Source organism: Ahaetulla prasina, chromosome 2 (assembly GCF_028640845.1).
Source record: "Ahaetulla prasina isolate Xishuangbanna chromosome 2, ASM2864084v1, whole genome shotgun sequence".
Classification (NCBI taxonomy): domain Eukaryota; kingdom Metazoa; phylum Chordata; class Lepidosauria; order Squamata; family Colubridae; genus Ahaetulla; species Ahaetulla prasina.
Genome location: NC_080540.1, coordinates 82,546,881 through 82,572,865, shown reverse-complemented (window position 1 = coordinate 82,572,865; position 25,985 = coordinate 82,546,881). Strand labels below are relative to the sequence as shown.

At 38.9% G+C, this 25,985-nt stretch overlaps 2 protein-coding genes across 6 annotated transcripts in view; one reads left to right on the top strand and one right to left on the bottom strand.

Annotated features, from left to right (window-relative positions):
- Positions 1 to 3,012, top strand: part of SIMC1 (SUMO interacting motifs containing 1) — a 33,178-nt gene extending 30,166 nt beyond the window's left edge. For both annotated transcript variants that reach the window (XM_058166733.1, XM_058166731.1), the window contains exon 10: positions 2,564 to 3,012. In XM_058166733.1, coding sequence (XP_058022716.1) covers positions 2,564 to 2,784 — 221 coding nt within the window. In that variant the 3' untranslated portion in view covers positions 2,785 to 3,012. The remainder of the gene's footprint in view (positions 1 to 2,563) is intronic.
- KIAA1191 (KIAA1191 ortholog) overlaps positions 1 to 23,235 on the bottom strand; it is a 31,041-nt gene extending 7,806 nt beyond the window's left edge. The window contains exons 1-10 of one of the 4 annotated variants that reach the window (XM_058166735.1): positions 23,047 to 23,235; positions 19,083 to 19,177; positions 18,766 to 18,848; positions 14,296 to 14,486; positions 12,437 to 12,560; positions 9,235 to 9,359; positions 7,930 to 8,036; positions 7,496 to 7,644; positions 5,079 to 5,312; positions 3,716 to 3,884 (exon numbers count right to left, since the gene is read on the bottom strand). In XM_058166735.1, coding sequence (XP_058022718.1) covers positions 5,104 to 5,312; positions 7,496 to 7,644; positions 7,930 to 8,036; positions 9,235 to 9,359; positions 12,437 to 12,560; positions 14,296 to 14,486; positions 18,766 to 18,793 — 933 coding nt within the window. In that variant the 5' untranslated portion in view covers positions 18,794 to 18,848; positions 19,083 to 19,177; positions 23,047 to 23,235 and the 3' untranslated portion in view covers positions 3,716 to 3,884; positions 5,079 to 5,103. Of the gene's footprint in view, positions 1 to 3,715; positions 5,313 to 7,495; positions 7,645 to 7,929; positions 8,037 to 9,234; positions 9,360 to 12,436; positions 12,561 to 14,295; positions 14,487 to 18,765; positions 18,849 to 19,082; positions 19,178 to 23,046 lie in introns of those variants that run through there. The other 3 variants (XM_058166736.1, XM_058166734.1, XM_058166738.1) reach the window with 3 other exon arrangements.
- Between the last annotated feature and the right edge of the window lie 2,750 nt (positions 23,236 to 25,985).

The following is a 25,985-nucleotide window of genomic DNA, read 5'->3' as shown; positions in this document are numbered from 1 at the left end:
ACAAACAAACAAGAGGAACATATAATATACAAAGGTAAAGAAATTATAGTATTAAAACAAATATCACACAGAATAAGGGACCAGAGACAACAATACCAATTTCTCACAACACAATTCACAAGACACAAGGTCAGGTTTAGATGGTTAATACCAGAAGGCATACTCATAACATGGCAGGCAAAAAAATATAAGGTAGACACAGTTGAAAAAGTGCAGGATTTCTTTGAACAACACTTTGCACAGGAAGAAGAACAGGAAAGTAAGGAGGAACTTGAGAGCAGAAGCCAAGGCGAAGAGATACTAGTGGAAATAGAACAAGAAAGAGAACCCACCCTACTCTGGGGCCAGCCAGAGGTGGTATTTGCTGGTTCTCTGAACTGCTCAAACTTTTCCGCTACCGGTTCCCCAGAACCTGCTGGATTTCACCCCGAATATATTAAGATATATGGAAGAGTTAAGAGTAAGGAGAAGATTTAGAACTGAAGTAAAGGATCTGTGCAAATAATATGAAACCATGGAAATGAAAAGTAATAATTTGTGTGTAATAATATGTTTATTTTTTATTGAAATGTATGAAACTCCGATATTGCACCATTCATGCATCTGTATAAATCATATAAGGTAAAAAAAACTTGGATTGAAAAAAAAAATTGAAGCAGACATTTTGAGAAGTATTAATTACGAGGATGTTAATCCGTGGTTTTGCGAAAGTGAAATGTAGAAAAATGTCTTCCAGGTCAAGACAATTGGAACTTTGATGCATTAAACTTGTGAAATATTTAAAAAAAAAAGAGAGAGAGAAACACAAAAAAGACAAGAAAAAGATCGGCTAGAAAGAGAAGGAGAAGGAAGAAGGCTAGTAAGAGAGACAAGAAGAACAAATAAAAAAAAGGGAAAGGTGTTTTTAGTAAACATTAATGGTTTAAACATACCAAGAAAAGAGAGCTCACACCCTCAACAAATTTAAAAAAATAGAAGCAGATGCGATCCACATCGAAAAGGAATACAGAAAATTGCTAGAAAATGTAAAATTTGGGAATTGGCTAGAGACTAGAAATACTAATGATGAAAAAAGGTGAAAAGCTTATATATACATGTAGATAAAATGGCAAGGTATGAAAGAAAATGAATAGTCAGAAGGATAGTTAGGATAGAAGATAAAAAGAAATAAGAGAGAATGGGACAAAAAAGAAAAGTTTAATTAAACGAAACGAGAGGGGGAACAATGATGTAAATATGAGAGAAATAAGGAAACGAAGCTGATGTGAAGAAGGAACATAGGTTCTGTGTCAATATATGTTATGTATTGTTATTCTTTTTTGTCATGTTTTATGTCAATGTATGTTATGTGTTGTTTTTTTGTTAAAAAATAAAAAATATATATTAGAAAATTAAATAAATAAAAGTATTTGCTTTGGGGAAGTTCAAAGGTATCCATTTGTTCAATATTTCTCTTTAAGGCAGCAAGCCAACTGCCAAATGAACAATCCATTGCATATTTTTCTTTGCAATTGAGCTGCAGTCTGCCAAAGGCAAACACTGTTAACTCTTGCAGCAACACTAAATATAAGGATTGTGCATTATACAAGCATGTGTTTTTTTGGAAGAAGCCTCAATCCTGTAATCCTTTTACAGTTACCTTATTTATGTTAGATGAATTTACTGCTGGTATTTGACTGCTGTTTAGGCAGACATTGACTCCAAAGAGCAACTGTTGCTTTTTATTATTGAAATTTTAAAACAATGTTTTTTAAGAATAAATTACCATATTTTTTGACTACAAGATGCTCTGGACTTTAAGACGCAGCTAGCTTTTGGGGAGGAAAACAAGGGGGGGGAAAATCTGCCGCTGCCTCCCAGCATCCATCCACTATTCATCTGTCCTGTTTACCGCCACCCGTTCGGCACAGCCTGTTCGCTGCTGCCCATTCACCGCCCATTCGCCTTGACCCGTTCACCACAGCCCGTTTGCTGCAGCCCATTCGCCACCACTACCCGTTTGCCACCATAGCCCATTCCAGAACACCTGATTGGCACCACACCAACCCCCCTCTCCCCCACCACAATATTCGGAATATAAGACGCATAGATATTTCCACCCACTTTTTTTTGGGGGGGGGAGGAATGCGCCTTATACTGTGAAAAATACGGTATTCCATTGGTTGAGCAAGGAATAATTTTGAGTTCTCACTGTTTCTATGAATTCAGTGTGTCAAGCAGAATTGTTTAACGTTTCAGTATAATGCTATTTTTATTTTGTGTGCAACCTTACAGATTTGCTATCACTTGTTAACACAAAACAGGATCAATTACTTATGAAAAGATATATTTGTTTAATTTACACAATTATAGCTGAAAGACTATCTTTGAGGAGATGCAATCCTCAGAATTGCTGTATTTTAGCACTTTTTAAACTTATTTTTTTCACACATTTATTTCAATTAACATGGGATAAAATGGAGATTTTCTTATTACAACTACATGGGTAAATTACAACCTAAACTATCAATCTGATGGTAAAACAAACTAACTTTCAATAATTGCTTCTACCCTTTTTTTACAGGGCACTTAAGAAACTCAGTGTATGAACGCATTAATTTAATTATCAAAGCTGCTAAACCCAAACTACAGTCAAATGATTATATTGAGAAAAGGGATATAAAGCGAAGCATTCACAGCATCCAGAAAAAGCTCTGCCAAATTCTGGGACAGCCAATTCCCTCCCCAATCAAAGAAAAGATTGAACTACTCCAAGTATTGCTTTTCACTGCTATGGATATCTAACTCTTGGAAGACTGTTGGATGCTAACAGATGGACCTCTTCCTAAGTGTAGTAAGTTCTTTAAAAAAAATTAAAAGTCTTTCTTTGATTGCAGTAAGTTGCACTGTATTCTCAGTCACTGGACAAGTCAAGGACTGGTTACGTTTATTCTAAATTTGTTAATAGTTTGTCTCATTTTATTTCTATTTGTGTTTTCTACAACTTTTATAATAAATTTTATTAACTGAAAAGTGCAATGAGCTTGGTCTTTTTTAAAAAAAGATCACAGGTTATAGGAGATTAGATAGATATACAAGACTATATTTATACAGATGTCAATCCACTGATAATAGGTCATGCTCCCAGATAAATCTTAGTAACAGATAATACATGCAGGACTGGGAGCTTACTATTACAGTTAATTCTCAGTTAATGATAGGGACCAGAATTTCTGTTGCTAAGCAATGTGATCATAAAGTGTGATGTCACATGACTGCATTGCTTAGCGACAGCAATCCCAGAACTCCCCGTGCCATCATTAAGCGAGGATCACAGGTCATTAAACACGTTTCAGCAGCTGTAAGCAGCCAGTAGGCAGATAAAGAGGCTGTTGCCAGGCAAAGGAGGGTGTGCAAGTGGCCTGTGAATGTGGCAGGGCTGGGGATGGCTGCTCTGGATGGGAGTGACTTATTGGCCTTCCCTGCTGGCTTCCCCATTAACTTATCTTGTGGGAAGCTGGCAGGGAATATCACAAATAGTGATATTTAATAGGTAATAGGTAACCATCATGTCAACCGGCTACCAAGTGCCCAAATCACAAAACCGTGTGGGTGCTAGGCTGGCCAGAAACTTGAGGACCAGTCATAAGTAGACTCATTCAGTGCCATCACAACTTTGAACGGTCACTGTCATTAAACAAGGAGTATTTGTACACTGTGCAATAACAGCCATACCTCCAAATTAATTCATGTTTGTTTATTCTGCAAAAGTATTAGGCATAGAGACATGAGCACAAAACACTACCAAATAAATTAAACATTAAGAAGCAAGATCACTGTCTCCCGGGCACAAGCAGTGATGAGCTGACACAGCACTAGCAAAGCAATACAGGTCCAAGTTGCAGCTGTTGTGAAAAAAAATGGATTGTTAAGTCACTTAGATATAGCAGCACCCACAATTTATAGGAATTTGGATTTAATAAGATATAGGACCAATTTAGGACATTAAAAGGGTTCTTGAAAATCACAAATTTGGTGTTCAAGGAAAAAATTGTTTTATTGTAATGGAATGCTTCTAAGTTTCCATCCCACTGTTGTAAAATAACACCATTCACTTGACATTTAACATTAGACTATGAAAACAAACATAATATATGCTCATTTGCCTTAAAGCATACATTAAATATTTTTCATCTTTCAGTGAATGATTCTAAAATATAAATCTGTAAAAATAGACATTTAATCAATCATTAATAGTAACAGAAATGGAACAGCTGAATTAAAAATCTTCTCATGTTCTATTAAGTAATTTTATTTTGGATTTCTTTGCCTCCCAAAGAAGCATGTATAGGAATGTCTGGTTTCAGTAATATTCTGTTTCACAGTCTTTTCACAGAAACCATGACTACAATTTTCAAACTCCAAGGGATCTCAATTCTGGGATCCCTTTATTAAAAATAGAATCTGCCTACTTTAGGAATGAAGGAATTTGCCTATATTCTACTTCATGCTGAATCATTTGATTTCAACAACAACAAAATGCACCACAAACAATATTTTAATCCATGCCACAGGTCCAGAAGGAGAATTTAATTCTTAAATTTCCTTAAACATGGAACTTTTATGCATTTGAAGAATAATTCTTCCAGAGCAACACCTTAGCAAAACAAAAAAATTCCTTTTTTTCCCTAGATTCCCTTCAAGTTAAAAAAAAAAAAACCCATTTAGATAGTAAAAAATAATACATTGTCTATTTATAATTTGGCCTGAATAGCAGCACCAAATTTAGTAGTGGGAGCACAAATATTCAAAACAGCTTCAATTATTTTATAGCTATACTTTTTAAAGTTTAGCTCTGTAAAGCAGCATACAATTTGTTGTCCGAATTTCAGTGGTAGATCACTTCGATTTATAGTGTACCCAGAGAGCCATTTGAGAGGAAAAAGGCAATAAATTAAGAAAGCTGCCCAAATCTCATTTCATCCCCATTTATAATTCTGAACTAGAAGGCATAGAGTCACCTTTTTAAATCAGGGATTCATGAGTGGAATGGAATCTATTTACAGATGAGATCAGATAGCAAGATGAGAAGAACCTACTTGCGCCACTTAAGTAGAAATACTCCTAAAAGCCAGAGGGAGCAAGCACATTCAAGTCCCGAGGTTTAAGATTGTGAGAATGTGAAGACCGCCTCTTCTCTTCGATAGGTGGAATATCCATCTTGGGAGGCTTGAAATTTGCAGAGTCCTCTGACACCCTGGTGGCTTGTATACGCATCAGTTCCATTGGAGATGGCTTCTGAGCACCCTTATACGTCTGAATGGTAAAGCCGCCTAAGACAATGTACAGTAATAGGAAACAGATTACAATAAATGCTTCAGTAGTTCTATATATACCATAGCTATAACTAGAATTTCAGCGAAGATACCAATTTGGAAAGGAAAATATTGCTAACCATGTCTGATAACAGCTGTTCCAAAGTTACCAGGAATTTTCCAACTCTTTGAAGATAACTTGCTATGACACTATGATATTTCCGGAAAGACTCCATCCTTCTCACCTTGATCTCATGCAATCTCAGCATCCACCAGGGCAACCAACCTGCATTTGGAACCCCACTACTCTCTGCAACCATCCTCAAAAAGGGAAAGTTGGGGACCAAGAGGTAGCAATAGCACTTAGACTTATATACCCCTTCACAGTGCTTTCCAGCCCTCTCTAAGCAGTTTACAAAGTCAGCATATTGCCCCAACAAGCTGGGTCCTCATTTTACTGACCTTGAAAAGATGGAAGGTTGAGTCAACATTGAGCCACTCAGAATCAAATTCCTGAAGTGAGCAATGAGTTAGCCCTGAATTCTAACCATTGCACCACCATGGCTCAATAGTCTGGCAAGATCCAGAAAAGGCTTCAGGAGAAAGCAACACCAACCCCTCAAGATGAAGGATATAACTGCTACCTCCAGGAGACATTAGCTATCTTCCGTATCTAGACTTTCACTTCCCCACAATGCTCTCCAAAAGAACCAAGAAAGACATGGATCTAGCACACACATCGCAGAGCTCATCCTGAGATAATCCTATCATTCAGAGTCCAATCACCTCCTCTGACTTAACCCATGCACAGTCCATGCCAGAGGTAAATGATGTGTAATGATTTTATTAGCAAAATGTTTCCCCAACATTTTGAAGTGATGCTCAGAAAAAACTTCCTGCGTCCCAAACAGGCACAGGGCATCTTAAATAGAACTGCAAGAACACAATCAGAGTAGAGAAGTAAAAAGTGGATGGCTTTATCATATCACCATCCTTATTACCATGATTTAAGCTCATGCATAAACTCTTATCTATTCAATGAATGGTTACTGCATTGAATGCCCTCCATATTCAGCTCCATATTCCAGAGATCAACCAGACGTTCAAAACAATTGCCTATGACATTGCTGAGAACATTCTGCAGTGCCCCTGGAATCTATCCAGATCTATCAGACATGTGGGGCAGGTCATTTGAAGAGCACTCTTTCTGGGAGGTTTTAGAAAAATGAGTATTGTAATCACCAGAATATGATCTGACCAGGCAAAGACTAGCTCTCATATTCTCCGACTTGAGATCAGATGTCCATGCATAAAAAACAAGATCTCACATATGGCTGTCTATGTGTCCCAGACCTGAGATTAGTTGGAATAAGCACAAGATTGCATTGTGACCACGAATTCTTAAGCCCTCTCGAGACATAAAGATCCGTAACACGAGCAACCAAGGATATTCTATCCCCAGAGCTATGATGAGCACTAGAAAGGATCTTGCCACCCAGCAAGGTGAGTAGTACATAAGCAAGATATCTTGTTCCTATAGCCCAATAAAGGAATTTGGCATCTGCAGTTAACCAGTTCCAACAGGGCCATGTATTCTATCAATCAGCACCACCCTACCTTCTCTTGGCATTAGGAAATTTGGGAAACAGCAACACTGCTGCTCTCCCACAATCATATCTCAGTAATAACTTCCTGGGATTTACACCCTCCTTTTCAATAATTGGGGTTTCCAGTTCTACTCTAATCCATTTACAAAAGTTTATCTAATTGTAGTACAGAAAACGTTCCCTAGAAAGTAGGGAAATGGTAATAATAACCCTAGAAAGTAGGGAAATAGTGTTCAACATTTCAAGACAAGAGTTGATGCTACTCATTGTAAGTTTCATAAATGCACTATCCAAGACCTGTGCTACCATTTGCAAAAAGCTGTATCCTTGTAACAGGATAGAAGTTCTGCAATTCCAATTCAAAACTGCTTCAAATTGTAAGGCTTTTGATATATTTTCTTCTTTCTAGCCTTATTTTTTTAATCTAAAATTGGATTTCTGATCTTAATGTATACTTTATTTATCTATCTCATTTAGAAACTGCCCATCTCCCTTACAGAACCACTTTTTAAAATTCTGAACCTTTGTAAAGTACCGTATACTTAATTTGTTCTTTCTCTATAAAAACCATGTTTTCTCAAAATAATACTATACCTGATTCAGTAGCAGATCTCTGAAGAGCTTTAGGTCCAAAAATGCTCCATTTTTCAGATGGTACTTTATCACTATCACCACTGTTGGAATCCATGGGGCCACGATCAGGACCAGTCACCGAAGCATAAGCTCCATGACTAAACCAGCTTCTTAAATGAAAAAGCAGAAATCAAAACAGGGGAACCAGATTTTTGTGCATCAGATTTCCCCAAGCACCTCTTCTCAATAGATACTCTCACTCCAAGTACATTTAAAACATAAATCTAGAGGAACTTTATATGAAATGTTTGATTACTTAACTGTAAGAACCCCGGAGAACCTTTGATTCTGGAGAATTAAAACGGATTCCTAATATGAATATTTAAAATATGTAAAGGGATCTGGGTAATCAAGACATTCAATTTGTGATTTTACTTTCCTTTTATGAAATGTACCTGTATGAGCGCTTGGGAGAAGAATGAGGAGTGCTGCTTGGTGTGGACTGGGCAGAAGAGGCCTGTTTATCTTCTTTTACCATCTCTCCACTTTGCATCTTCAAATTCTGTTAGAAAAGCAACAGACAAACATCTGGAAACTTTTCTAAATTTAACCTAGATCCCACCAATAATAAAAAATGATTCCACATTTTTTTGTCACAACAACTTTATGAAAGCGTTTGGTGGTATGTTTTTAAAAGCTTAGTTCAAGATTATAGATTCTTAAGGAAATGAGTAGACTTATTTCAGAGACACACACTTCTCTATTGATATTTAACTATTCTGCCCAAGTGCAGTGGGCTGCTAAGAAAAAAGACCAGATAGTCCTCGACTTACAACAGTTCATATAGTTACAATAGCACTGAAAAAAGTGACTTATGACTGTTTTCCATACTTATGACTATTGGAGCATCCCAATTGTCACGTGATTAAAATTCGGATTCTTGGCAAGGGGTTCATATTTATGATGGTTGCAGTGTCCTGGAATCATGTCACCTTTTGTGACCTTCTGACAAGCAAAGTCAATTTAACAACCATGTTACTAACTTCATAAATGCAATGATTCACTTAACAACTGTGGCAGGAAAAGTCGTAATATGGGGCAAACTCGCTTAACAAATGTTTCATTTAGCAAACATAAATTTTGGGTTCAATTGTGGTCATAAGTCGAGGACTACCAGTAATAGAAAGTTGAAACGCCCTTCCTCAGAAAGGCTGGATTGTAATACCATGGAAACAGAATTATAGTGTTATTGATTGATACTGAATCAAGAATTCACAATACTATTTTTACATTGAGGATGTGCTAACTCATCAATAAGAGACCACTGTGTTCCCATTCAATTTCTCAATAGATCATGCAGTTCTGGAGAAGTGGTTTCTAGAAGTAAATTATCTAGGCCAGAAATGTCGAGATGCTCCATTATCATACATTAGCCACGTCTGGTTCAGAAGACTCACTTCTGGGTACTGCCAAACCACACCCACACAGTAATGGCACAGTCCAGGAAAAAAAATGGAATGTTGTACAGTTCCCCAGAATTTTCCAGTTCTGGATTAACAAACTTGGCACATTCCCCATTCGTATACTTTAAACGCACATCCCAAAAAATTACAATAACAAAAAATGAATCATAGCGTATCAAAGACGCACAGCAATAGATGTCTCTCCCTTCAGACATGGTTCGGTAAAGTAATAACTAACCATCTCTACCAACTGGAGTAATAAACTGGCTAAAGCACAGCAGGCCCGAAAAACCTTACATGGAATGACTCAGCCACACGATGGTATTTTGTTTCTTCTGCAGTGAGGCCTTTGTGTGGAGTGTAGCCGACATCTCTTAGACCTGCCTGCTGTTCAAATCGCTGAATGCTCTCCTGGGTTTGTTCTAGAATGGACAACAATACACATTCACACATTTCTCAAAACTCTGCTGCCTACTACAGTTTTCTAAAAGTGAAGTCATAAGCACCCACAATCGCTAACTACTAAAGCAGAGTGTGAAAATTCTTTAAACTATGTATAACAAGGATTCTAAAACATTCGGAACTTGGAAACTTTAGAAAACGGAATGAGGATGTGTTTCAGATTGTAAGAGCAAGATAATGTAGAAGACTGTATCAATGGCTTAGGATTCTGTCATACACATGAAAACACACACTTTCCCTTTCCAATTAGTTCTATAATCGGATTGTTTAAGGTGTTTCTAATATGTTCTAATAATTTATTACGCATGTACTGTATATACCGGGGTGAAATGCTCCCGGATCGGAAGGGATCGCGCAATCCGGTAGCGATGGCAGCTGCTGGTTCGGAGGACCGGTAGCAAAAATCCCTGGCCCCGCCCCCATGCCTCTGCTGAGCCGCACCATCTGCAGAGGTTTTTGTTTTTTTTTTACTTTTAAAAGCCGGTTTTGCTTCAGCCGAAACCTGCCTTTAAAAGTAAAAAAAAGACTTTGAGGATCCCGCTCCTCAGCTGAGACCGGCAGAGACTTAAAAAAAAAAATACTTAAAGGCTACTCTGAGGATCTCACCTGAGTTCCTCATCAGCAGAACCTTAAAAACATGTTTTCTGCAGAAAACATGTAGAAAAACTCCTTTTAAAAGAATCTAAGCCACTTACCTGATTACTGATCGACCTCATGGCTCTGCTCACAGCCCGAAAGCCCCAGTTCGCTTTTAGCACAAGACAGAACTAATCTAAACTTAGCTAATCTATTTCACCACTGAGTGATTAATGCTGTCTGGCTGAGGAACTCTGGGAATTGAAGTCCAAAATAAAATAAAATAAAATAAAATAAAATAAAATAAAATAAAATAAAATTAAAAAAATAATAAAATAAAATAAAATAAAATAAATAAAATAAAATAAAATAAAATGAAATGAAATGAAATAAAAAATAAAATAAAATAAAATAGAATATTTGTGCAGCTTTCTGAGATTTGGTGTGTTTCTGTAGTGTTTCATTCTAACTACACAAACACAAAATCTCAGAAAGCTGTATGTGGTATTTTATGTGTGTGTGTGTGTGTGTGTGTGTGTGTGTGTGTGTGTTGTGTGTGTGTAAAGTGTGAAAGTTGGTTTTTGAGCTTTTTGTGGCTGTGTGAAGTGTGAAGTGCAGCTGCTTTTATATTGTGTGTGAGTCAGTTGTGTTGTGTTGTGTTGTGTGTGTGTAAAGTGTGAAAGTTGGTTTTTGGTACCTCTTATTGTTTTTTTATACTTTGTTTATTATTTTTATTATTTATTGTTATTGGCCACGCCCACCCAATCATCTGACCACCAAGCCACGCCCACCAATTAAGCCACGCCAACAGAACCGGTAGGGAAAATTTTTAGATTTCACCCCTGGTATGTACAAATAAAAACTTGCTAAGGGGGCAACCACACACAACAGAATTACTACCGTATTTTTCGGACTATAAGACGCACCTTAATTTTGGGGGAGGAAAACAAGAAAAAAAGAATTTTACAGTTGCCTATCAGCATTTAAGGTGGTGCTGCTACTCACTTTCTCCGAAGAGACCCCTCGCATGCTGTGTGGGGAGGGTTGGGCACAGCCTGAGGAACGGGCCTCTTCGGGATGGTCTGGGGGCAGGGGAATCTGCCCAGCGGCTTCCGCAAACAAGGCAGGCCCCACGGTTAGCAGCTGGTTCCTCCTCTGGCTGCCCAACGGGCAGTTCAGGGCAGATAATGGCTACAATGACTTTACTCCCTTTCTGTGCCTGGGAGTCCCTGAAGCGAAACACCCCTCCTTTCTAGCACCGCCACCTGTTGGCCCGATGCAATTTGCAGAGGAAAGTTTCAGGCATTTCGCCATTTCAGGCGGTGGCCGGTTCCCCTCCAATATGCTTCGTGGAACCAGGGAGGAAAGTATTTTCAGGTGGCAATGCCAGCCGCACGGCATGCTTTTGGATTCGGGGAGGAAAGCGCTTTGCGTAGCATAGCAGGGAATGGGGGCGGAGGGTTGATCGGTCATTTGAAGGGGAGGGGGAAGATGCACACTCTTAACTGCACACGCCGTGGTCGGTGTTGGAGGAGGAGAGACGGAGGAGCTGGGGGTGCTGATGCTTTGGGAAGGAAGATGAAAGGCAATCTCCCTGAGCTTTCGTGGGCGGGCACCGCTTTTGCCAATGTGGATTCCTCAGGTCACACCTCGCCTCTCCAGAGGCAGCTCCGAAAACAGAGCTTTGCATAGCATAGCAGGGAATGGGGATTGGGGGGTTTATGGGTCGTTTGAAGGGGAGCGGGAAAATGCACCCGGATAACATTCCCACTGTCAGGCAGGTTTTGGAGGACGTGGCTGACTACTTCTACAAGAGATACAGGGTGGACCCAGCCTGGCAGGTGGAGGGGGGGGGCACCTTCCTGGACGAGGCCGGCTTTGGCCCTGGCTTCCTTCATGGTGTGATCCCCTCTGCTTTCGAGTGGGGGGGGGGGAGCAAGGAAGAAAGGCGAAGGAATACCAGAGGAAACTGACAAATGTGGCAACACACCATACCAACTTTGCAACAGTGTGAGAGATGACATCTCCTGCAGTGCTGGAAGGCTCCCTCCCTTCTCTGCAACAGCATACCGTAAACAGTTCCATCTGCCTGGTATTCCTTTGCCTGGTATTCCTTTTGAGCTTTCAAAGGTCCCTTAAGACTTGGTTATGCCAGCAAGCCTGAGGATCCCAGGGCACTGCAAGACAGCTCCATCCCTTCATCTGTTATTTCCTTGTTTTGTTCTGTTTGTTATCGTTTTTATTAATGTGTATTAATTAATAAGTGGCTTTATGTACTTATTCACTTTTAGCTTTGTTATACACCTCCCATAGTCACTTTTGGTGTGATCTATATAAAATTAATAAATAATTAATTCAGAAGAAGGTCAGAAATAATTCATAAATAAACGGGACACAAGTTACATTGCAAAATTCTCTGTAGAAATTAACTTGGCTACCAAAGGAATGCAAGAGCTCTTACTTGCTACAAGAGAATTCATGATGATGTGGGTGGCTTTGGCCTTCACTACTGGTATCTTGTTCCCCTCAGATGAAGATGGGGGGATTTTGGTAGAGGGATGTGTGCTAGTCTCCCCTTCCTCAACCTATACAGAGGAAGCCAGAGGCAATTTTGGAAAAAGAGACAAAATTAGAAGAATTCCAGCTAAAATTTCAGCTCCTGATCTCATGGGCAAAAGTTTTGGAACTTGCATTGAACACAATAATCTTGAGCTGACGTATTTCCACTCTCTTGCCTACAATATGAAACACTATACAACATTTTTGAAACAACCATTCTTATAGCCATCTGCTAACAAGAATTCACCTAAAGAAGCTTCTCTCATTTTCACCAGAAAAAATCTAGCTACAGAAATAACTAAAAAGTTTTTTTCTGCAATAATTCTCTTTCTCATTCATTTTCCTACTTAAAGAGACAAGCACAATTTTCAGACCATTCACTATTTCTAAAAAGTAGACCATATATCAGAATAACAATCACAACTGCTTCCATCTCTTATTAAAAAAAAACTCTCATTTATATACAAGATAAAAAGTTAAAATTGAGTTACATAAAGTTATTTTAGTTATTTAAGCCTAGTATAGCTCATTTATAAATTTCATATCTTTATATAGCTCATATCTGTACTATAAGTATCAATTCTTTCTGTATTAAAACTAGTAAATGAGTAAACTGGGCTTGCAGATTTCATTTCCTTCAATTTAACCTAAAATTTGCAAAATAAAGATTCAGAGCACAGAGTTTATACTCAGTGTGGAAGATATATAACCCTCAACTTACACCTATTCATCTAGTGACCTTCTGAAGTTACGAGAGTACTGAAAAAGTCACTTACAACCAGTCCTCGCATTTACAACTACAGGTAGTCCTCAACTTACAACCACAATCGAGCCCAAAATTTATGTTGCTAAGTGAGAAATTTGTTGAGTTTTGCCCCATTTTACAACTTTCCTTGCCACATTTGTTAAGTGAATCACTGCAGTTGTTCAATTTAGTAACCCAACTGTTAAGTGAATCTGGCTTCCCCACTGACTTCATCAGAAGGCTGCAAAAGGGGGTCACGTGACCCAGGGACACGGCATCTGTCATAAATGTGAGTCAATCCTCCAAATGTAAATTACATGACCATGAGGAAGCTGCAATGGTCATAAGTCTGAAAAATGGCCCAAAGTCACTTTTTTCGGTGCCGTTGTAACTTTGAATGGTCACTAAGCGAACTGTTGTAAGTTGAGGACTACCTGTATTACAGTATCCCCGCAGTCAAGTGACCATGACTCAGGCCCACGGCAACCAGCAGGTATTTATAATGGTTGCAGCATCATGAGGTTGTGTGATAACCATGTCTAACCTTCCCAAATGACTTCTGACAAGCAAAGTCAACGGGGGAAATCTAATCTGCTTAACAATCTCAGCCAAAAAAAAATATATCATAGAAACGGTCATGTGATGACTCACTTCATGACTGCATTGCTTAGCGGCCATCCCAATTGTGGCTGAAAGTCAAGGGACTACCTGTATACTTGTTCATATATAAAAGGTTTTAATGCCTTTGTTCAAAGTACTCTTAAGAATTATACTTGCTCTCCATTGTTGTCTCTCATTCATTTTATAAAAAATGTTTTAGCAAGTCTGATCAGTGCAGAACTATGTCATTTTTAAAAGCTGTGGATTTATGGCTTTAAAAAATCTATCACCTCTTCCAATCAAATGCTTGATATGTTTAATTTTGGTTGTTAGTTGGGAGATGACCGTCCCCTCCAACAGGACAGTATCATTAGAAATCTTATGCTATCTCCTTATTAGCTCAACAAACTGCATACCTGGGAAATCTTTTCATATTTGTGATCTGGAATGACTGGTTCTTTCCATAAGATATTGGTGGTCATGTTTGAAGGAGGAGGAGTCATTGGTGCTGTATCCTCCAAGGCATCATCGTAACTGAATGCCCGACGATTCATTCCAATTGACTGGGATATCTTCCCTAGAAGGCTTCCAGAGCCATGTTCTATAGCTAAGGACAGAGATCGAGATTTCACACAATAATTTGAATTTTTAGTGTTTTACCCTTTCATAAGCAGAATAGATAATATTAGCCCTTCTTTCATCAAGGGCCTTCTAGGATCAGTGCCATAATTTTGAAACACCTTTGATGCAACTAACACAGCATTTACAACCAAATAAAGTATAACACATTATATCATGACTTAATATAGGATGGCAATCTTTCCTATTGAGGGCCGCACTGCTTAGAAAAGGTGGACAAGCCTAAAGCAAGAGGCAGATAAGGACACTAATTGTAACTGAATCTGCATTTCTTCTTGGCATAACTTTTTACCCATATTCCCGCTCACAGCAGTTACTGCTAGAGAAAAAGCAAATTTTTTTCAACAATCTCACCTGACCCCTTGCAAAATATCTTCTGATATTTCTGATAAATATCTTTAGTCTAAAGATTTCATGTTGCCCTAGGATCATGGTTGCCCATTCTTGATTTAAACATCTTCTGTTTCATACATTTATTTCAAATGCGACATGTAAAAAAATTTACAGCTACAAAATTCCTAGCCAAATGTTTTAGAAAGGTTGTTATGGCTGAATTACTAAAACACAATTTTTAATGCCAAAAACATTAACATTGACTTACTAATTGAAGTCCTTCAATATAAGGATATTTAGGACAGCGTATGAACTAGATTTCCTCTTAATAAAGTGCAAATGGATTGACTGATTATGTGGCACAAAGCTGGTGTCAACTATGTTGATAGACTTTCTCCATGATGATCTTACCCCAACCTGATCTTCCAATGGTGCACTGCATTGCCACTTAAGCCATCTGCTTTACTGCTAGTCATCCCCTTTTCTTTCCCCCCACTTTTCCTAACCTTCTCCAGAGAGCTAGGTCTTTGCATAATGTGTCCCAAAATAGGGTAATTTGAGTGTGGTCATTATGCTTCAAATGAGAACTCTGGATTGATTTGTTCAATCATCTATTTGTTTGTTTGGATGTCCACGGTATTCTCAGAAGTCTTCTCCAATACCAAAGTTAAAAATATTCTTTTAATCCTGCTTTTTTCAAAGTCCCCTGACTGCATATTCTGATAGTTGTAGATATATATAACACCACTTCTGCGTGAGCTTCATTGGTTACCAGTATATTTCTGGGTGCAATTCAAGGTACTAATTGTCATGGCTACGTAGCTAGAGACTGGGTTACCTGAGGGATCATCTCTACCAGTCCAACCCAATTCAGCAGAATGGGCATGCTGCAGATCCTGTCAGCCGAAGAGTATCGGCTGGTGGGGGTTACAAAATGTGCTTTTTCCACAGTGACCCCCCTGCTTTATGGAACATCCTCCCTTTGGAGATAGAATGGCCTGTTAGCCTTTTGGAAGGTCCTACAAACCTGGCTATGTTCCCAAGTCTAGGATCTTGAATGTATCAAGGATCCCACTTCCTGGCTGTTTTGCTAACCGGCCAAATATCTTGGCTGCTATGTTTATTTATTCTGGAGGTTTTTATTGTTTTAAAGTGCTTTCAGTGTCCTAATTGTAATATATATTTTCAATTGTAAACTGTCCAGAGTCATTAACTGAGATGGGTGGCTAAAGAAAGTGAATGAATAAATAAAAAATAAATTTTAGATAGAACATGGCCTGTGACTATCTTTTCCAAGGCCTTGATTCATATTTGACTGTACCTTTATTGTTAAGAGTTGATCCTAAAAGGCAGAAGTATCCATCTCTCCAGTATCTTCATTGTCAATTCTAAGGCTGGTTGTTGGATCTCTTGCCATTAGTTTGTTTTTTGTATTTAGTTTTGGTCCCATTCTTTCAGTGTACTCCTTGACTATTACAGGTATTCCCTAGATTATGATGGCAATTGAACTAAGACTGCAATGTCATATGACCAGCCTCTTAATGACATAATGCTAGCAGTCCTGGTTAACATCATTTCCCCAAGACATGTGAGTCATTAAAATGAAAGTGACAAGAGTCCCAGGTGAGGAGCAGTGGTGGGTTGCCCTTGGTTTGGTCTGGTTCTTTTGAAACGGTAGTAAAACCGGTGGGAGGCTCCACCTACCCATCCGGAAGTCGTCATGGACGATCTGCACATGTGAAGAAGCTTCTGTGCACACATGATCCCGTTGCAAACCAGTAGTAAAGGTAAGTAGTACCCACCCCTGGAGAGGATGGCAGGAACACTATAGAGGGGGAGTCTGGGAAAGCCCTGGCAGGACCAGCAAAGGCCCCTTATGAGCTAGAAGATGCCAGTGTGAGCTGTGGCATGAACTGGGAAGACACCGGTGTGTGTGTGTGTTTGTGAGTGTGTGTGTCACGATGGGATGTGTATGCAGGAGGGCTGGGGATGGGAATTACCAGAGTAACTATAGATATTACTTGCTGCCATATCCTGCAGACTTTGCCTGTGGCAAACTGGCAGGGAAGGTCACAAATGGCAATCCCATGATACTGGTTCGGACTGGTTTAGCCGAACCGGTAGCAATGGCAGCGGGTGGTTCGGAGAACCGGTAGTGACGGCAGCACGAGGCTCCGCCCACCCACAAGGTCGTCCTTACTTCCTGGTTTTAACCCAGAAGTAACCTGTTTTTTACCCTCTGAGCATGTGCAGAGGGTCTGCGTGCACACATGACGTGCACGGTGCATGTACTTTCAAATCAGTAGGGAAGGTAAGTAGATTTCACCCCTGGCAAGGAAAAAATGCTTTCAAAAATAAAAAAAGAAAAAGCCTCTGATGATCGTACGGCTCAGCTGGGATGTCAGAACCTTTTAAAAGCATTTTTTCTACAACCTCTTCGGTCGAAGAGGTTGTAAAAAATACTTTTAAAAGGCTCTGATGATCCCAGCTGAGTTGCCTGATCATCAGAGGCTTTTGTTTTCTTTTAAAAGCATTTTTTTTGCCTTTAAAAGAAAAAAAAGCCACTGATAATTGGATTTTTGCTCCTGGTTCTCCGAATCACCTGCCACCATCGCTACCAGCTCGCGTGATGCGGTCCGAACTGAGGGTGTGTGGGGTGTGTGTGTGGGTGTGACACACACACCAAATAACCAAAACGAATAACCAAAGACCTACATATATCTATAGATATAGAGATAGAGATAGAGATATAGATATAGATATAGATATAGAGATATAGATATAGATATATGTAGGTCTTTGGTTATTCAGGTTTTCTCCCGCGTAAAATTGGAAGTGTCTTGGCGACGTTTTGACGAAATCCCATTCGTCATCTTCAGGCTATGTTTTTACAGCTTCATGCTTCTAGGAGAAATGTGTGATTGCAGCTGTTTCTTCCTTTTAACTTCCAGTTTCTTCCTTTCTTCCAGTTAAAAGGAAGAAACAGCTGTGATCACACATTTCTCCTAGAAGCACAAGCTGTAAACACCTAACCTGAAGATGACGAATGGGATTTCGTCAAAACATCGCCAAGACACTTCCAATTTTAAGTGGGAGAAAACCCGAATAACCAAAGACCTAAATACAAACACCCGCGAAAACCTCAGAAAACATATATATATACATATACATATACATATATATATATTTGTTTTCTGAGGTTTTCGCGAAAACCTCAGAAAACATATATATGTGTGTGTGTGTGTGTGTGTGTGTGTGTGTGTGTGTAGGTCTTTGGTTATTCGGGTTTTCTCCCGCGTAAAATTGGAAGTGTCTTGGCGACGTTTCGACGAAGTCTCATTCGTCATCTTCAGGCTTCAGCTTCGTGCTTCTGGGAGCAATGTGTGATCGCAGCTGTTTCTTCCTTTTAACTGCTAGTGGTAGTTATACACACACATACATACATATATATATATATATATATATATATATATATATATATATATATAGCTATATATATATATATATGAGCAGAGCCAGAATTTCAGAGTATTAGAATCATAGAGCTTCTTTTAAAAAAAACCTTGGATAGTCCAACCTCCTATCCAAAGAGGAATCCAAATTAAACAATGAGCTAGAACCCTGCTTAGTTTGCTTATTTCTTTTTAAAAATTATATGGCTGCCCCATCCTAAGCAATTCTGAGCAGTTCACCACGTATTCAATTATTCTTGAATAAATTCAGGACAAGAGTCTAGCCATCCATTTCTCTAGCCTTTGGTTCTGTTATACGGACTCCTAGATATAAGTAAGTGCTCCTTAAAACAGTATTATAAAACCCTTCAGAAACTTTAATTGAAAACTAAGTATTTGTTACAATCACTACTGCACCCTATTTTAATATATATATATGAATTCTGTATCAATTAGTTTTACCAGGAACATCTGTTTGTCTCGAAGTCATGATTGTAATTCCAGATCCTTCACTATTTAGAAATCCAGGACAGGACTGCTGTTACCTAATAAAAATATAAGATATTTTGGTCTGTAATAATTAGACTAGAATAAAATATCTTGGCTTATGATAAAACCAAGAATATCACAAGAAAGTTCTAATCTTTTTTTAAGAATGCATATTGCTTAATATTTAATTTGAGGCAGCAATATGAAACAACATGATAAAATTAATTTATCCAGCTATTATCCTAATAAAGTTTGTTATGATAAAAAAAATAAAGGCCAAAATATCTTACCACAAGTTATGATGACAGAAAGATGTCAAAATAAGGCATTCTCTTGCTGAAGCTGAAACTATCAAATCATCCCCAGGAGCTTCCATGCAGAAAGACTAACAAAAATTAAGAAGCAAGATTTTTTTTAAGTTAAAGCAGTAAGAAACATTGCAGCAGATGTTTATGTTTCCTAGGTATTATTAGGTATGCTTAGAATTGCTTTAACTACTTTAACTGGGTAATTCTCCAATCATGAAATGGCTTCCATCTGGAGTTCCTGAAACTTTTTATATGATACAACTGAAATATCTATCTACCCGTAGTAATACAAAGAAACTTCAACTTGGTTGCGGGGTGGGGGGGGATAGAAAAGACAGTTGGAAAAACACAAATCCCATATGATAAAAGTATATTAGTCCTGGAAAAATAGCATAGCATTATAGCACTCAGCACATTACAGCATAATCAGAATCTAGCATACTATATGTAAGACATGTATCCCTTTCCAGGTTCTACCTAAATTTTTGCATTATTGTTTTCAGCCATACTATTAATATTCAGATTTGAAATACATGTAAGATTTTAGTATTATTTGTGTTAGCTATTTTGGTATAATAGTGGCACCGTAGTTAGCATGCAGTACTGCAGGCTACTTCTGCTGACTGCTGGCTGCCTGCAATTTGGCAGTTCGAATCTCACCAGGGTCTAGGTTGACTCAGTCTTCCATCCTTCTGAGGTAGGTAAAATGAGGACCCAGATTCTTGGGGGAAATATGCTGACTCTTTAAACCGTTTAGAGAGGGCTGTAATGCACTATGAAACGGTATGTAAGTCTAAGTGCTATTTCTATTTATGTAACTTTAATCATAGTTGACTTCATAATCCTATTGCTAGGTGTAATCATCATGATACATTGTTTTTATATTTGTTCTAGCACCTTCAATTTTAGTTAACATAGTAAGCTAACGACTAGCACAATAAGGATGTCTTTAATACTGAATGTAAATTTTGCTGATCAATTATTAAAATAACAATTATCAGATACATGAAGCAGCATTTACACTTATTTTAAAGTAAAAGATCTTTAAATACATTAAAGTAGAAATTACTTATTGAATTATCACATAATTAAAACCTAAAACAATATTTACCTCACAAACCAACATAAGCACATAATTCAATACAAAGATTGCTATTTTAAGAGAGATTTAAGGTAAAAGGTAAAGGTTCCCCTCGCACATATGTGCTAGTCATTGCCAACTCTAGAGGGCAGTGCTCATCTCCATTTCAAAGCCAAAGAGCCAATGCTGTCCGAAGACGTCTCCGTGGTCATGTGGCCGGCATGACTCAACACCAAAGGCGCACGGAACGCTGTTACCTTCCCACCAAAGGTGGTCCCTATTTTTTCTACTTGCATTTTTACGTGCTTTCGAAACTGCTAGGTTGGCAGAAGCTGGGACAAGTAACAGGAGCTCACCCTGTTACACGGCAGCACTAGGGATTTGAACCACTGAGCTGCCGACCTTTCGATCGATAAGCTCAACGTCCTAGCCCCTGAGCCACCGTGTCTTAGAGATTTACTAAGGGCAAAATCCAAGATTTAATAGAGACATATTCCCCCACAGCACTGTTCTAAGATGGTACACTTAATAGAATAAAAGTAGCAATATCTGGATATGTAATAATAACCACAGTCTGTCATCTATTATTCTACCATTGTCATTGTTGATCAAAGTTACAGATTTTACTTTCTGACACGCAAAGGAATTTGATTGTAAAGTCACCCATCACTTAAATTCCTGGATTATGTACAAAACATATCCAAACAATACCGGTAGTCATTTATGATCTCATAACAATTTGTCTGTTTTACATTCAGTTAAAAAAACCTGCATAACCAAGCCTATTATGAATTGACAAATCAAATAACAGGAATATAAACAAAATGACCAACAGAAATTTTGCCAAAGCAAAAAGAACAGGGCAGTAACATGTGAGCCCCAGAGCATAAAGTGCATCTATATTCTAATGCAACCCTCAATCTAATGTAAAACAACTTTAGATACTGTAGTAACTGGAAAGCTTTACAACTGCAATCTGTTTATCACCAAGAGTAAATGAAGGCCAAAAAGTGTAATGTGCTAGTCACGAAGAGTTGAAAACCACCTGATGGCATATAAGCAATCAATGGATCACCACTATCCATATATAACATGCTGTATTATTCAACTGGTGAATTCACTTATGTTATTATAATAGCCAAGTTAGACAGCTTTAAGAGGGGACTAGCTCAGCATGTTCACGGAGAACCCAAGTCTCAAAAGCTGCTACAATCAATGGCTGCTTATTATCCCTTGAACCAAGGGAGCATGTCCTAAATGCTGGCTCCTGGGAAGCAGCACTGGAAAGGAGCCATAGCTATCCAGGGTTGTGAGCTTCCAAAGGGCATCCCCTTGACTAAGGGACTGAACTCCATCAACTGCAGTACTACTGCCTAATCCATCTTTTGATCTGCTCCAGCTCTTGATGCATTTGGAACAGGGAAGAAAACGTGGCGTTTAACATTACTGGGAAATTCATTTTTTTATCTGATTAGGTTATTAACCATTACTTAGCAGAAAATCTATGTAGAGATTCTCAGTCATCGTTTCTCCCAAAGATGCTTTTTTCAGGAGGCAACTGGACTTCCTCCTTTTTCTTTGAAGACCTTTGCGCTTCTCATTCCAGAAGCTTCTTTAGCTCCAACTAGAGATGGTGGGGAATGGAAGGATTTATATTCTTTGCGAATGACCAGCTATCTGCAAGGAATATAAACCCTTCCATTCCCCACCATCCAAGTCAGAGCTGAAGAAGGTTTTTGGATGAGAAATGAAAACGTCTTTCAAAGAAAAAATCAAGAAACTCCAGTTGCCTCTTGGAAAAAAAGCAACTTTGGGACATGACTTAGCAGCTGCTAGAAAAGGGGGATAACATATTTTATGGGAGGGGCAGAGGAGCGGAAGGAAAACACGCATACAAGAAGGAAAATAAAAAAGGATTGAAATATATATTGCTTGAAGTACTAATGAAATTTAAAGCATAAAAAAGAGTTGGCAATATATTAAATGACTTAAATATTGATGAAGGTCATTATGAATTTTACTAAAAGTTTTAGAAATGACAGTATGAAGAAAAATTGAGGTTTTTCTTTTTATTTTATTTTCTTCTTTTTGATTATGATTAATATTGCATGAATTGTCACTGAATTGCAAATATATGATTGATTTTGATGTTTGATAAGCAGAAGATATAAAAGAGTATAACTATTAAATGGGAATAAAAGGGTTTAACATAAGGGGAGTAGAAAAGGGTGGGGGGGAATGAGACAAAATGTTTGATAAAACATTAAAATTCAGGGTGAAGGATAAAATCAGAGTTTAAAGAGAATGAAAAGAAAGAAAATAAAAATGATAGAAAATATATCAATGAAAGCATGTAAGATGTGTTGGGAAAGAACTAAAACTTTGTTTGATTATGAAACCTGGAAGATATTCTTTTCACAAAAAATGCACTGTATGTTGTTGTTTGCGTGTGAAAAAATAAAAAAAACTTTACTAAAACAAAACAACAACAACAACACAACAGGCTGTGTGTGCCGAGAGAGGAGCCATGAGACTCCAGCTCGCAAAATGTTCAGCGAGAAAACAAGCACTGAGCCGAAGGGCGCCACGGGAGAGGCGTGTTTGCACAGCAGCCACGAAGGAGGAGCCGGCTAAGTCGACCGATTCCCGTTTCAACCGAGGTTATCTTCTGCCTCTCCTCCACGCTTCGTTTCCCGGCAGGGAGCTTTCAGGGTCACGCAAAACCTCGGGTCCACCACCCCAACCCGCTTTCCACGGCTTAGCCCCCACGCCGCGGGCCACCCCCCACCCCCCACGGCAAAGCTCGCCCTTCGCTGGCCGCCAGGCTCAGCCACCCTCGCTCGCCTCCGCCTTCCGAGGACGTACCTTGCCTTGGGCTGCCTGCAGCCCCGCACTGGTTTCCCCCACCCGGTACTAACAGGCCTGCCGGGCCCGCAGGTCGGTCGGAAGAAGAAGAAGGAGGCACGACAGGTTCCGCGCAAGCAGGCCTGAGCCGCCGAGGCTCCGAGCCGCCATGATGTAAATGAAGGTGGGAAGAAATGGGCTGACTGATCCAGCCCGCCTACCGGGAAGGCGTGGGCTTAGAGCCGCCAGCAGGGGGCGCCGTAGCGTCTAAACCGAGAGTCTTGCCAGAACTCTGCTGGTCGCGTTTCTTAGAGCGGGGGTGGGGACGGGGTGAAGCTTCATAGAGTTGAATGGGGCTAGAGGGAAATCGAGACCCTGGGGTGGGGATTAAGGCCATGAGGCCAAAAACCGGGAAAGTGTGAGTCCTAAGTCCTGCCTGAGTCACAAAGCCAACGGGGTTATCTTGGATCTTTCATTCTTTCTCAGCCGTAGGAAGGATACGATGACAAATCGTTTTGCAAAAGCATGCCAAGAAAAATGCAGGGACTGAGTCGCCAGAAGTCAAGCTGACTCGAAGACCGTAGAATTTAAAGTGGGGGGAGAAAACTAATATTAAAACTGGTTTCCTATGAAATAAGCCCCTCCCCCCCCTTTGTTCTTGGTTTTGTGTAATTGCGGTGAATTGCATACCTTTATACAGCATACTTCATGCTTGTAGTTAACTCAGCCGAGATAACAAGGGCATAGTAAGTGTCATTAAAGTTTGAAAATAGAAAGCTGATCAGAAGTGATGGTATATTTGCAAGTCATCAAGAATTTAATGTGGCCATTTTACTGCAGCGCTTTTAATTCCAGTTCAGCAGATTGGAAGAATAAGATGACTGTCAGCAAGAGAACTCTCCAAATTAAATTAAATTCGTTGTGGCAGGAAGAGAGTGGCAAAAAAAAGGAGGAAGTTTAAAAATGGGCTGGTTTTGGCTGAGTGGGGGATGACAAAATCTCCCCAGTATATATGTGGAAAAGGCAAGTAGGCAACTGTTCCTTTCTAAGCCCTTGTGGTCCTATGACCCAGAACAGAGGGATATATTAGGGCAGGGGTCTCCAACCTTGGTCCCTTTAAGACTTGTGGACTTCAACTCTGCTGGCTGAGGGACTCTGGGAATTGAAATCCACAAGTCTTAAAGGGACCAAGGTTGGAGACCTCTGCATTAGGGCATACTGATCTTGGTACAGTTCATTTCTCAGTAAAGGGAGGCAACTATTTTTAAAGTTTCAGCATTTCCTCTGAGTCTATATTATTTTCTCAACTCAAAGCACTTCCCCTTTTGGAAAAAAAATAGATCTAGATATATCTAAAGCATATAAAACAAGGTAGAAATAATACAGAGCATGGTTTCTGGAATTTTTTCCAATTTTTTTAAACCCATTGTGAATAGAATTATTTTCTCTTGTGAAGTAATTTGTTGAATCTGCATGTGTATATGTGCTTCTGCTTAGCCTTTGTATTGTGTCTGTAGCAACATGGGAACTCTGCAGCATAAAGATATTAACTAAGGCACCTTTTTATCATGCTTAAATGCAATTGGTGAAAATTAACACTGAATGCTAGTGCTGTAGTGGGCTGAGCCAGAGTACTGGCTCAAATAGACCTGTTTCTTTTATTGTTTAGGAGTATTCAGGTTACTTGTGTGTAATAAAAATACCTTACACTTCCTTTGGATCGTGTCACTTCAAAGTTAAACATTTAGTGTTACTGAATTAACCGCATTTCTAAGCCAGCATTCCTAATATTGGCAGTAGGCAAATTCACTTCATATTTACTTGGAAATAAATTGAAGCTACAATCCTGAATCCAAATTTTGACAGACTTTAAGTGTGCCCAACATGTAGAATTAGGAGGCAGGGGAAACAAAGTTTGATATCTGAGGCTGAGATTGAATCAAGTAGATAAGGTATTAGATGGGAGAGATGCATTTTTTACATGCAAATGCCCCCCCCCACATTTTTTAGCAGAGTGGAGAAACATTCCTCCCTGCAATCTTTTGGAATCCCAGCCACACAGAAAAATGGTCCAGTATTTAACTAGGGATAAAGCTAGGGATATAAGCAGAAAGTGTACGTACGCACGCTGACAATGGGAAAAACATACCATAGTTCCTGATTCTACCATAAAAATATGTGTACACAGGACACTTTTTATTTCAACCTAGTGTCCTTCCCGAGTGTTGTCCCCATCATTCAAATCGGCACAGACACCTTCCTTTGAAGTTATTTTATTTTTATTTTTTTAATTAATTAATTAATTAATTTATTATTTATTTATTTATTTATTTTTGTCAAGCATATATTTTATGACAGATACAAGTGTAAACATAATTATAAATACATGAAAAGGGTATGAATAAAAGAAAATATTAGGACAGGGATGGTAGGCACGCTGGTGTGCTTATGCACGCCTCTTACAGACCTCTTAGGAATGCAGTGAAATCTACAGTAGATAGTCTAAGGTTAAAGTTTTGGGGATTTGGGAAAGAAACCAGAGTCAGTTAGTGCATTCCAGGCGTTGACATCTCTATTACTGAAGTTGTACTTTCTGCAGTCTAGTTTGGATCAGTTTACCATGAGTTTGTATCTGTTGTGTGCTTGTGTATTGTTGTGGTTGAAGCTAAAGTATTCATTGGCTGGTAGGACATTGTAGCAAATGATTTTATGTACTATGCTTAGGTCAGACCGAAGATGGCGAAGTTCTAAGTTGTCTAAGCCCAAAATTTCAAATCTGGTGGCATAAGGTATTTTGTTGTGAGTGGAGGACTCTTCTTGTGAAATATCTTTGGACTCGTTCAATTGTATTAATGTCCGATATGCAGCGTGGGTTCCAGACAAATGAGCTGTATTCAAGAATTGGTCTGGCAAAAGGTTTGTATGCCCTAGTTTGCAGTTCAGTATTACTGGAGAAGAAG